A 14,000-nucleotide genomic window follows, 5' to 3' on the forward strand; every position below is an offset into this window, starting at 1 on the left:
CTACAACCCTATTTCTGAGTAATGACACAAGAAAGGTCGTTTTGAGCGCTGGCCCTTTAAATGCAAATGAGCCACTTCACACCCCACCCCCTCCAGGTTGTTGACCGTGCTTTCTGTGCCAATCAACCACTTGTGTTCATTAATACAACCAACAACTGAACATTTTAGGTAATCGGCTCAAAGTTTGGACATATTTTTAGTATGGACTACAACCACTGCTGCTGACAAACAGTTATGGTGTAATTGGAGAAATGTTCATCAGAAGTTTTGACCTTATATGTGCAAATGCTGTGACGGAACTAGTTATAAAAGATTTCAAATTAAGCAGAAATTAAGACAGGTTGTAGAAATTCACTTGATTTTTGCCAAAATAAATATAAAGATAGCTTTGCAGCACCTGGAGGGTTCAAATTCAATTGTATGAACTATTAGGGTCCAAATACACAAATAAATAAACCAAAGATTAATAAAAGTGGGTTTAGCAAAATATGACCCCTTTAAGGGTTAAGTCACGTCTAAGAGCTGTAAAGTCATAAAATGATTGGTAAGGAATGTAGCCTTACCCTGTATTACTGCTCTTATCAGTGACTTATAAAGTCGGAAAATGTACTTCTGCTATATAGATATACTTTTTCATAAAGGAGAGAGCTCTACATTGTTATCAGTACTATAGCAAGCAAGCAAAAGTGTTCAGTTTACTGTGCCCTATCATTGAAATGAGCTCAGACAGGAAAACTGTGTCACATCAGGAGACACCAATGTGATACCATATGTGATTTGATATCATCCAAAGTTAAGGGCCTCTGTCTGTGAACTCTCTCCTTTGCTGTAAAGTTTTTCTTGGTGTTACCAGCTCTGTGTTTTACTGATCTGTGTACTGTGGTGTACACGACATGACCAGGATGACAGCAACAGACAATTAAAAGTAGATTTTAAGTAGAGAAACATAAAAGGGAACTCTGAAAATTTGTGATTCAACCCTTAAAGACCTAAACATCTACTGGGGATCGAGACCATGTACTGATCTATCTATTTATTATTTTATTTATTTATCAGGATCTCCATTAGCTGATGCAGGACATCAGCTACTATTCCTTGGCTCCTCCCATAACTAAAAGGTTTCTAAAATGATTAATAACTTTTTAATCATTAACCCCTAATAGGACACTCATAGAAATACTCAGAAAGTCAAAATTTCAAACGTTGTGTGTTACTGGAGGACATAACAAGACTGTATTATTTTTGTGAAAATTTTCAAAATGTTTTATTATGAAGAAAATCAAGGTCAATGAAGTTACCATATTTGGTTCCTTACCCATAAGTGGCAAAAAAAAAGAAGAATACATTAAAAAATAATAATAATAAAAATACAGGAAGTATATATAAAAAATACAAGAAAAACATATGTAAGGTGAAAGGAACATGTATTTTATAACATTACAACATCACTTTTATAACATTACAACAACATAAGTGCTGACCCACACCCCTGTCCACATCCACATGATCCCTTTGAACATCATTCCTTACATTAGTATCATTACGTCATGGTACCTAACAAAGCAGGTCCACTCACTGTTCATGCAGAGGTGGACCTTACAGACCCTGTAGACCACACTGGACCTGAGATTGTTGACACATTGTCCTCGCTGGAACTGTTACTGTCACTGACTTGTAATGTATGTGAAAATGACCAAAAATAGTTACTTGCCCAATAAAGGGTTAATCCTATCAGTACATTAAAATAATTCAGCTAAAATGCAGCTTTTCAGCTTTTCAGTGGTGTCAGATGTGAGTCATTTGAACGTTCAGAGGCTCCAACAGTGAACATGGAAACTGTACTATTGATTCACCAATAAAACCCATGTAGTTTGATATATTACAGTGATTGTTGAAGTTTGTCACTGTTTCCCCCATTTTTTGTTTTTTTTTGGTTTTGTTTTTTTTTTTTGTTTTAATATAATAACCTTTGAATTAACACTAAGTTCTGATGAACATCTGCATGATCAGAAAATTAAATATTGGGGGAAAAAAAAATCTGATTTTGACCAAAAATGCCAAGGATTATATTTGAATAAATGGTGATAAACCACTTGGGAAAGGTTAGAAGTAGAGAAAAATTGATTTGGAAGGTGCCAAAACAGAGTTAACTGGTATTTCTCTGAGGGTAAAGTGTCTAGATGCAGGAGTGTGAAATAGATTACACCACTTTCAACATGAAACCATTTTAACTTCCCAATTTTGTTCAGCTTCATATGAAGCTACTGATGGCAATATAGCATGAGCTGGACTTTCCTCTATTGTTTTTTGTTTTTTTTTTTTATGGTCATTTCTGTTTTGCCCCATGCCTAGTTATTCATCAACGTTTGACGTCTGTGACACATTTTCCAAAATTAAGATAATAACACAAACGTACGTCATGATAGATTTATTGACCCTTAGAGGCTAGGACACTGACCGGACCTCTCTGAATCGTCTCCTCCAGGTGGGAACTATCCTTGAGGAGCCCATGGTGCCGCCTCAGAAGGTGTGGCTAATGATTAAAACTGCCAAGCACTCATCATTGAAGGCAGAAAGGCACTAAAGTCTCCACTTGGCTGTGGTGAAGCTCTCTCATTATTAAATTATTTCCAATGGCGTGGACGTTGAAGCTTCTTGTCGCCACTCTAGTGGTTGGCTGTTTGGGTAAGTACATGTTATTTTATAAACATTTGACATGTTTTTTTCCAAGGTTTTAAATGAAGACAGCCCATATCATTATAAGCTGTTAGGTAGAACATTACTGATATGTAGTTGCTGTATTTGTATTTTTTCAATTATATTCACAGAAAGAAAATCAATGTCAGTGGGTTAAATATGATCTATGGAATTTTACTGGGAGTGAACACATGGCCAAGATATTTACTTTGAGCACCTAATGTCAGCATTTTCTTAAAGTTTAATATTGCCATGTCGGGTTAAATCTTATTCCAGTTCCACTCATCCAAGTGAGGAAAAGAAAGGAAATGTATTTACAGCAGGAACACTTGAATTAAGCTCTATTCCCCTTTATTTGATTTCTCACTTGTTATTTCTACTACATAACAAAAAGAAAAAAAGGCAGATTTTTTTTTTTTTTTTAATTTACCCCTCTTTCTTTTAACTTTAGTTCTGTTTCTAAATCCCTGCTAACTCCAGAAATCTGAATATTAAGGAGTAAACACTGGGAGACAAGTTACCATTTGTGTAAAACCTTTAAAACAGGCTTTAAACCCATGTCTACCTCAGTGTTAGTAAGAGTGACATACAGGCGTTGGTAAATATTTGACTAGTCTGTTAATGCAGACAATGTCACTTTACCCTCTGACCCGGGGTTTTCCTTCCTTTCCTCTAAATGTTATTCCTTTGTCTCTTAGATCCTCTCGTCTGGTTAATGCGTTACATGTATCAAACTTAAATAAACTTTAAAGAGCTTTAGGGAGTGCCTTAATGATGCTTTTTATTTTTGTTTAGTCATATGAATAACACCAGTTAATTGAAATTGCCTTATATTTCTACTTTAGTTATTATGCAGTTATTTTGGTATATCTTATATCAGCTCAAATGAGACTCAAAATCCTGTTGTTTTTTTTAATTTAACTACTATAATAGTACATACTTTGTGTGTGTGTGTGTGTGTGTGTGTGTGTGTGTGTGTGTGTGTGTGTGTGTGAATCACCTTATAGACTTTTATTCTACAGATTTAATTAACTCCCAATAGATGGTGAGACTAGTGGATTGGTTGTTCTTTGTCTTGGGTTGTAACGACCATAACCATTATAACAATACTGGTTGAAAAAGGTGGAGATGTTATGCTTTTATTGAAAGAAAAATTGAATTGCTGTACCCTAATTAAGAAAGATGGTGGAGAGCCCCTCTGGAAAGCCAGGGAAAACCCTACAGATTGTATATTTTCAGCCTTTCTTTACCTGCAGGTAAAGCACACACCTTAAACCTCCGTGTACAGTCATTTTTTATTATAAGCTGGCTGGCACTGATGCCTTTTATATGGCGCATTATTAACCTGGACATACTGTGTCCTACCTTCAATTTATGGTCTATATTAAATCTGAACTGATCCAATAATCCTCTTAAAATAAGTAGGCTATCCATACTTATATACATCATTTTCAACCTCAGATTTTTTTAAAAACTCTACATAGCCCATGTGTCACATTAATAAATTGGCGCTTAATCCTTAATCCATGCTTCAGAGAGCCCATAAAGTTTTTTTTTATTTTATTTTACTTTATTTTTGGCTTTTACACAACTTACTTATAATGGAAAAGTATACACTGTCACACAATATCATGCCATATCAGGATTTCAGCATCTTTTGAGTCATTTAAGGAAAAGGAATTAATTCTCAAGCTTCAGAAAATGTCTTTCAGGATGTTTTTACTGCTCTAAAATGTCTCAGCGGGTCAGATTGGACAGTAATGGTTAAAGTTTGCTATCTTTAATAGCTGTATCTGTGACTGTCTTGTTATCATTTAGTAACTGCTTTGTCTTGTTGCTTTATTCACAACAGTTGCTGAACCAGTAGTAACAGTCTCTACTCAAGCTCCTACTCCCACTACTCCAAATCCCGCTACTGCTTCCACTACTCCAAATCCCGCTCCTGCTTCCACTACTCCAAATCCCGCTACTGCTTCCACTACTCCAAATCCCGCTACTGCTTCCACTACTCAAAATCCCGCTACTGGTACCACTACTCAAAATCCCGCTACTGGTACCACTACTCCAAATCCTGGTTCTGCTTCCACTACTCAAGATCCTGGTTCTGGTACCACCCCTTCCACTGCAGTCCCTACAACCACAGCACGTCCAGGTACATCTAGCTACAACCAGAACCTTTAACAACATTGATTTCAGAGGCCCACGATACTGTTCAATCACAATCCATCTGTATTTTTAACCTCCTCCTTTACAGATGCTTGTCAGTCACAACCATGCAAAGATGGAAGCACATGCCAACCTCTTGCCAGTCAAACCTATAGATGCTTGTGTTTGAGTGGTGAAAACTATGATGAAGCCACTAATACATGTTCAGCTGGTAAGAATTTGTTTCTTCAATTAATATGTTACTCTCTACCATTTTTTTCTGGTTGCACATACCTAGTAGTCCACATACATGTACCATAGTCAGTTAATGTAGACCTATGTATCTTATATTAATATACTTAACATGAATGGTTGTTTGCCCATAAGTAGCCAGGATAGGCGAGGAATAAGCAATTCAGAAAATGGATGGATGGATATACCTTACATAAAGTGTAGTAAACAACCTGACTCCAAAGCTAACAAAATAAAGGTGTATACTTAAAAAAGTCCAAAAAATTTGATAGACTGGCCTTCGGGTAATTATTGCAGTGATTAATATGTTTGAGATGCAGCAAGTTCTTTAACCCTTTAAATCAGGGGTGTCCAATCCTGGTCCTCAAGAGCTACTATCCTGCATGTTTTAGATGTATCCCTCTTCCAACACACTTGATTCAAATGATAAGCCTATCATCAAACTCTGCAGAAGCCTGATATTGACTGTCAGGCGTGCTGCAAGAGGAAAACATCTATAAACATGCAGGATAGTAGCTCTTGAGAACCAGGATTGGACACCCCTGCTTTAACTGATGCAGTGAGTAGCTTCTCATTTAAACAACCATCAGTTTGATAGAGACCATAAAGACTGGACTGGAGGTAGATGAAGTGATTACCCATCATACCTAGTACCTACAGTACAAACTTGTGGGGGCAGTGGTATGATCTAGGCTTAGTTCAGGCTGTCAAGCCTAAGTTCAACAACATTATATTTCCAAATTATGATGTATGTGTAAAACATGAGATTAGTGTATTGGAACAATACCCTGGTGAATTTGTTCTGTAATCAAAGCAAAAGGCGGTGTAATAAAATATTACTGTGGGACATTTGTTTGTCAAGGCTTTGTATTTAATCAACAGATATGAGAGGTGGATCAGTCCTTTCCTTAAATTATGGTCCACAAAACAAATGTGTGTATTTCTCTGTGTGTCTTTTACCTTAAATAAATGTGTGTGACAGGTACAAATTCCTAAAATAATGAAATTTTCCTATTTTAGCCAAAGTTTTCCCTAGCGAGCTAATCGACCCTTCAGAACCATATAAGGACACACTGGCTGATATGAAATCATTAGACTTTCTGACAACTTCAAGAACAATTGTTGATAAAGTAAGTAATATATTTTTTTAATTTCTTATATGTTTTTATATGGCTTGGTTGAGATGTTTGCAAGTGTTTCACTGACTGTCACTCATATATGGTACGATATTAAAATGAATGGATGCTGTGACAAACTGAAAATCTATGTGGCAACCGAATTGTAATGGTGTAGTCTTAAATAAAATGTTCTGTTTTTGTATAAATTACAGATGGGTAAAGTTTATGACCCTCTTAAAAAGGGTTACAAGACCTCTACAGTACTTGAGTTCCGGTAAGATGCAACATTTACTATCTTTAATGGGTTTAGCTATTATTGTCACTACAACATGCTTTAAGCCTCACAAATTTAACCATCAACAACTGTGGTTTTTGTCTGCATAGTCGAAGCTCATCAAGGAACACGGGCGTCGTTGCATCAATAGAGATCTTCTTTTCAGCAAATTCTGATATTGATAACAAAACTGTTAAATCGACACTCGAAGAATCGAAAGAATTCCAAGGGGCAACCTTCACACGTATGTCCATTAATATTATTTCCATGTTAAATCAAAGAAAATGTGGATTTGTTTGACAAAATTAAATCCATATGTTTGGAAATAATGTCTCTTAAATTACTTAGAGAAGCATCTTTTATCAGTGGTTTTTATTGTCTTCACATATAACATAGTCTCCTTATGAGTGATTTCAATATTTTTTTTTCTACCCCACGATTTCTTTGTTATTTATTCACTTAATAACTAACACAATTAATGATTAACCTTCCAGTGTCCAGGTGAGCATATTATGTACATTTTGCGCTACATGTTTTAAAAGGTCATGTTACTTTTCACAATTTGTATTAGGTTTGAGTTTAAAAGTTGTTCATTTCTGCATGATTTTTAAAATTCTGGCCCAGCTATGAAAACCAGCACATTCTAAACAATAGAAAATTACTGCAATAGACCGAAGTGATTGAAAATTGCACATTAACACATTTTAGAACACTTGACCTAGCAAAAAAAATAATAATGTGTATTAAGCAATGTTGCCATTAATCATTGGCATATGCCAGGCAGCAAAAATGAAAAAATAAGTAATCCGATTTTTATGTATTATATGGAAAAAATACAACAAACAAAAAAAAAAATATATGGGTTGTTTACTTTACAAACATGGGCTTTAAAGGGTTGAAAAGAATATGGAAATTACTGAGTATTTGGTAATTTTGTTTACCGCTCAAGTTGATGAAATACAAAAAAAATAGAAAAAAAACAATTTGTATGATTTTTTTTCTTTTTTTTACATTACTGCAGCTCTGGATGAATACCAGAGCGTTAACTGACTCACAACATATAATATATTGTAACCTGCCGACTATTTGAATTAAAAAATTTTTCTTAAATCTTACCTTTATTATGCCCTCTATTTACAAGCTACAGTTTTATAAAATTTAATAACAGTTTTCAGTTTTCCCTGTACCCTGTATTTTATAATGTCTCCATTGCTTCCTGTGTGAGCTGTAAAATTGTTTAATTAAGTATGCTAGTGGCTGCATGCAAGTAGTGTGTGTAAGTTTTGTATGTTTCATACAGTAACAAGTGCTGTATCTAAGTACAAATATTTGCTGATGATCACATTTTTCATATGAAAAATGCATCATATCCTATAGGCAGTTTAGAGTTCTTTATGACTGGCCTATGTTGTGCTTGTATATACTGAAAAACACTTAATTTTTTACTTTTTCCTTACAGTGGTGAACCTGTGTGATGGAGGACGTGATCCATGTGATACAGCAACTTCAAAATGTAGTTCATCAGGAAATGGAGCTTTCAAGTGTACCTGTTTGCCTGGTTATATTCAAACCAACTACACTGACAGAATGTGCACTAGTAAGTGCATTTTGTGGACTGAACAGAGTGAAAGACAGTGTGCTTGTGTCAGAATTGTTTCTCTCACTCTTCTTTTTCCTATTTTCAGCTTGTCCAATTGGTATGAAACCAGACAATTCTGGAAAATGCAAGAAGTAAGTGTTAAAAGGTTCTAATAATATCACACCAACATTAAATCCAAATTACTGTATAGATTGAAAAACTGCTTTAAAAATCTAAATAAATAATAAACAAATTACTTTCTCTTCTTTCAGCTGTGATTTTGGATATTCTGGTTTTGACTGCCGTGATTGTGAGTACACAGACTATGTTTATGATGTCAAGACAGAAACAATGCAGAGTAACCATTAACATAAAATAACATTTAAAAAATTCATATTGCTCTACAGTAAAACAAAATAAAAACAGATATCAATTGTAAAATTCACAAAACATTTACATACCCTGTAAACCCCAATAAGTTAATTTAACAAAAAAAAAAATTGAAACCGATTACAACGAGATTTTTAAGTAATGTAAATGCAAACCCGTTGCCTTAAAAAATGTGAGTAATGAGTAATGAAAATTTGAGTGTATTAAACTTAAATGCTTGATTTGAATGGAATTACTGTTTTAAGTCCAACATACTAAATGCCAAGTTAATTTTACCTAAAATTTGTTCCAAAGTCAATTGCTTTGTATAATCTATAACTTAATATCATCAGTTCATTGTACTCAATTCCAAGTTGATTTAAATGAAAATCTTCTGCTATATAAATTGCTTTGCATAATTATTGAACTTGATATATTGTAGCATTGATGGAAAGTAGGCAGGGAGTTAGCTCAATATTATTTACCAGCAATGGAAGGGCTTCTAGTTTGGCAAAATGTGAAGATTTTCACTGAACATCAGCAATTTGTGAAGAACAGGAAAGCGATTGTTGGGCCTATGGCTTTCACTCATGGTGCAGCTCTACAAAAACACAAAAACAAACACAAAAAGGCCATTAAACACTGACATACACACATTAAGTCCAAATTAACACTAACACTACAACCACGCTGAGCCCCTGCACATAAAAATAACACATTTTCAACAACATGTCCAATACCCACAATGCAATGCAGAGATTAAAAAAAAGGTGTGGTCATGACTAAAATTTAGTGATTTAAATCCATTCAACTTAAACTGTTTTTGTACTTTTGACTATGTCTACAAATTAGTAGAATATACTAAACATTTTATAGTAATGTAATAGAACTTAAATCATTTAAGTACATTGTAATTAAAGCATTTTAGTAAATACAAAGTCCGGGCTTACAGATAGACGCACAGTGTGCATTTCCAAATGCAGCTTGTGAACATATTTGACAAAGTTACATTACACCACATTTCATTACAGTGAGCATTAATCTATATGTCTATATGTACATATTCATGATTATATGTACTTATGTTGGTCTTTGAACACACCTTGAGTGTAGGTTACACAATAATTTAAAGACAATTAAATATAGCAGAGGATGAACTGTAATTATTGTTCCATTGACAAATGAATTATTATTATTATTATTATTATTATTATTATTATTATTATTATTATTATTGTTATTATTATTATTATTATTATTATTATTATTATTATTATTATTATTATTATTATTATTATTATTATTATTATTATTATTATAACCTTTATTTAACCAGGAAAAAAAGCTCATGGAGATTAAGACTCTCTTTTTCAAGAGTGTCCTGGCCAAGACAGCAGCAGCAGAAGTTACACAAAATAGAAATCACCGTCATACATTCATACTAAAAATATACATAAAAAAGTATACATATAACACAATAAAACTCAGTACGAAAACCATTAAACACCAGATAAGAACATATATAATAAACATCACCATTATTTTAAAAGGTACTAAAAGTATAACAACAATGTTCCTTAAAAGCACTTTAAAGCAGAACCTGATTCAATCAATTAGAAAAACATCCTTTTCCCATTCATTTAAAATGACTTTGAATGTATTAAAAGAGACCAATTCTTTACGTTTTTTTCCTTCTGTGGGTTGTTCCAGGCAGGGGGAGCAGAAAACTTAAAAGCTTTCTTTGCCAGTTCTGTTCTGACTTTTGAAACTTATAGATATAACAGATCTTGAGACTAGAGACTGTAATTATTTAAGTCATTCCAATAGACGTAGAACAGTAAATATGATGGAAGCAGACCTAAAATACATTTATAGATACCAGTGCTTCAGCCTACGTGTAAAAAGATGTGTCCATCCAACTCAAGCATGTAAAAGACAATGATGAGTCCAGGTTCTGATTATGAAGTGATGTTCAATCTTTAAACCCATTTCACTGATGAAGTCTAATATCTAATACGACATGTGTCTATCTTTCTTTTCTTTATAGCGTGGGAGTTAACACTGGTGATTGTTGGTTCTGTGCTCGGGGGGCTGCTGCTCATCACAATCATCCTCTTGCCTATTGTGGCCAAAAAGTGAGTTCCTAACTTATTTTTTTCTTCACAAGTCATCATTCATTTTCCCTGCCTGCACCACATTTTTCTGTTTTCACAACTATGTCAATGTTGATGATATTTAGTGTCATTTTATTTTATTTATTTATACCACATTTTGAAGTCAAAGAAAAAAATCATTCAAAAATAAGCTAAAAAAAAAAAAAGACAGATACAATAATCTTTCCTTCATCACATTAGATCTTCAAAGAAAGGCTCAAAGAAGAACAAAATGAAAGAAACTGGCAAGTCAAACATGAGCCAAATGTCTTCGGCTCCAGCCCCTGTGGTCCACAGTGGTTTGGCTGAAAGTCGGCCCGTTGCAGCTCAAGGTGGGTCATCCAACGGCCTGGCAGCCTTTGCCAGCGCTGGGTTCCCGAGAATCCCTCGGGCCACAAGCAACAGTGGATGGGACCGCAGTTCCAACCTGGAGATGACCCCGAGCAACAGCCGGCAAAACCTGATCCCTGGAGGAAGAAACACGGTGAGCAGGACCAAAATAAATGTGATAACAAGAGCATCTATGGAGTTTATGACAGGGCGTCCATAAAGTGTCTTTTACAATTGAACAAATTCATTACAAAAGGAAATGAATAGACAAATCTGTGGAAATTATTACAAAATGAAAAATAGATATTGAAGTTTTTTGCCTCATTTAATATACCTCTATATGGGCACCATTAGATGCATGAAGCACATCGAGACAGTACTGGATTTAAATAAGATAAGATAAGATAAGATAAGATAAGATAAGATAAGATAAAATAAGACAATAGCATAGTAACTTGTAATAAAATCTAAAAATAAACACTATCCACAAATTTAGGATACTGCACATTCCCTTTCCTTTTATAGTAACTGTGAACATATGTAGGTTGGACAAACTAACAGTATTTTCCTCCTGCCATCAGTGTCACTGTGGCAGAGAAGAAGCTGTTTCCATGTTGGCTGTTTCATAGACTCATCAATGCTGTCAGTGTCATCAGTGATCTTTTACTTCAGGTCGTTGATGTCCCGTATTTTAGTTCTATCCAAGATATCTTGAACATAACCCCACAGAAATAAATCCAGGGCAGTGATATCTGGTGAAGGAGGTGGTCAGGGAATTGGACCATCCCTTCCAATCCACCGGTCTGGAAATGTTTGATTTAGGAACCCACCAACATGCAGACCCCAATGTGGTGGTTGTACCATCTACCTGGAAAATGATAGTTAGTTGAAGGTCGTCCAGTTGTGGTGACACATATTTAGTCAAAAGGTCAAGATAAACACTTGCAGTAATTGATCTGTCATTGAAGAAAAATGGGCCAATGATTTGATTGCACATGATCCCACAGTGTGATTAAAAACCAACAAATCTGATTAACATGTGTCATCAATTGCTTTTGTAAAGAGACTTGGTGGACACCCTGTATATTCATTAGGATACACACATTCTTAATTTATTTATGTATTTATTTAGGATCCCCATTAGCTGTACCATAGCTCCAACTATTCTTCCTGGGGTCCTTACAATAATCTTTACAACATACAGTATAATCATACAAAACAATTTTTCACATACAGCATAATATGAAAGACAATAAATAGACAAAATACAGACACACAGCGCTATAGTATATACAGTACATATATTCAATTAGCCCAGTTATCAATCATTTATGGTCAGTAGATGCTTCTTGACTAACTTTTGAATTTCGTTTTACAGTTTTCTAATATAGTTTTTTAAATTAAATTATGGACATAGTGGATTTTTAGGATTAGGTTGGCATCATTTTCAGTATTTCCCTCGGCTTTTACTCATAAAGACATTCATCTGAATTACAGCGGCTCTACAACGATGCAGATGATTTGAGTGGAAATTCCTACACTCGCCCCCAGAGTAACCCATACGCCCAGAATCGAGCTCAGTTCAACCCATACAGTCAAAGCCAAGGCCAGTCCAACCCTTACTTCGCAAGCGACGTCGGAAGGCGGTATTAACCAGAAACTGGTCCTACCCAACAGTGATTTGCTACAATGATCAATACATTTTGTTTCGTGCACAACTGTCTGCACAACTTTCTCAAGAAACTGAGAAAGGTAGGAATATTTTTGGAGCAGTTATGAAAACATGATAATGACTCATCTGTGAATTTACATTGTACGTAAAACTAGTCGATTCCATGTTAAGGTTATTTGTAAATGAGATGAGTTTGTATTGTATGTATTCTATTGTTAATTCTATGCATGTAATATGTCAATTTAACAAATCAGGGCATGTTAAGTCCTGCTGCATATTTTAGTATAATTTATGCAAAAATGTTTACTACATTAAAATATCCGCAAGGTCTGTTTTTATTACACAGAAGTATATTTTGTTTTGCTTTTTTAACCACTTTCATGACTGATTTATCGTCATTGAAATGTTCTTCAGAATAAATTTATATATATATATTTTTAAAAAAAAGCATATCATTCCTAACCATTGTAAAACTTTCAAACATTTTGTGTGTTTTTTCTCTTTTATTTCATTTATGTATTTTTGTCTCTCCTTATTTATTTTAAAAAAGTCAAAGAATAGAAAATCCTCTTGTAACATACAATAAACTTATATTGTACAACGGGAATCATATTATTTCACTTTATAATGTTAAATTTTTACAGTAGAGTGGAAAAAAACATCTCTGACTGATTACCCTGAAAATATTTGAATCATGATCATTGAATGTGATGAGGCAAATTTACTTGCCACCTATTTCTGTTTAGTTTCTTTACTGTTGTTTACTTAATGTCATCCTCAGACCTTTCTATGAATATTTAACTGGTTGTTGTACTCTGCAACTAAATCCTTTTCAGAAAATATGCAACAATAAATAAAAACCTGGGTGTCAAAATGTGAGGTTGTTTGATATCTGTCTTTTTAAACACCACCACTAGGAGGCAGCAAAGACCAGAACAGTCTGCACACAGTGAGCTCTGTAAGTGATCAGTGGTTTTATGATTCTACAGTCAAGACATCAGGGTTGACACACACTGTTGTCAAGTGTTTGCTAGATTTTAATGTGTTTTGGTGTCTATTCCACCCAATTGTGGTGTTTTTTTAAATGTTTTAGTCATGTAGTCAACTTCATCTGCATCTTTTTTTCTCTCTCAGGGACAAATAAATCCTGTTATATCATGGCTGCGAACTCATACATTTAGCTTGACACACACATTTATCACACCAAAAAAAAAAAAAAAAAAGAAAGAAAGAAAAGTTATTTAGGTGACCCACTGGCAAAATTATGAATTATCAACAAATCAACTAACTTCATTTGTTGTGTGTTGTGTGAGTGTATGTATTTATATGTTTCCCCTTTGTGAATATTCTGATGGACATTGTTGTGGGGAAAGGCCCTCAATGCGTAATGAGTTTCATTTTTGACGAAACA

At 34.3% G+C, this 14,000-nt stretch overlaps 1 protein-coding gene across 1 annotated transcript; it reads left to right on the plus strand.

Moving 5' to 3' along the window:
• The first annotated feature begins 2,633 nt into the window (after positions 1 to 2,633).
• On the plus strand, positions 2,634 to 12,570 carry muc13b (mucin 13b, cell surface associated). The gene is made up of 12 exons (XM_030163249.1): positions 2,634 to 2,685; positions 4,550 to 4,849; positions 4,952 to 5,074; positions 6,115 to 6,224; positions 6,425 to 6,486; positions 6,597 to 6,730; positions 7,946 to 8,083; positions 8,172 to 8,217; positions 8,338 to 8,375; positions 10,482 to 10,569; positions 10,885 to 11,071; positions 12,415 to 12,570. The coding sequence occupies exons 1-12, from the start codon at positions 2,634 to 2,636 to the stop codon at positions 12,568 to 12,570; spliced, it is 1,434 nt and encodes a 477-aa protein (XP_030019109.1).
• Positions 12,571 to 14,000: the final 1,430 nt, after the last annotated feature.

The sequence above is a fragment of the Sphaeramia orbicularis genome, chromosome 19, assembly GCF_902148855.1.
Source record: "Sphaeramia orbicularis chromosome 19, fSphaOr1.1, whole genome shotgun sequence".
Lineage (NCBI taxonomy): Eukaryota > Metazoa > Chordata > Actinopteri > Kurtiformes > Apogonidae > Sphaeramia > Sphaeramia orbicularis.

Excerpts from the sequence above, each read along its gene's own strand:
- muc13b (XM_030163249.1), top strand. The coding sequence starts at position 2,634 with ATGGCGTGGACGTTGAAGCTTCTTGTCGCCACTCTAGTGGTTGGCTGT. Across the intron at positions 5,075-6,114 it reads CACTAATACATGTTCAGCTG|CCAAAGTTTTCCCTAGCGAG; the intron begins GTAAGAATTTGT and ends TTCCTATTTTAG. Across the intron at positions 10,570-10,884 it reads TTGCCTATTGTGGCCAAAAA|TGGTTTGGCTGAAAGTCGGC; the intron begins GTGAGTTCCTAA and ends TGTGGTCCACAG.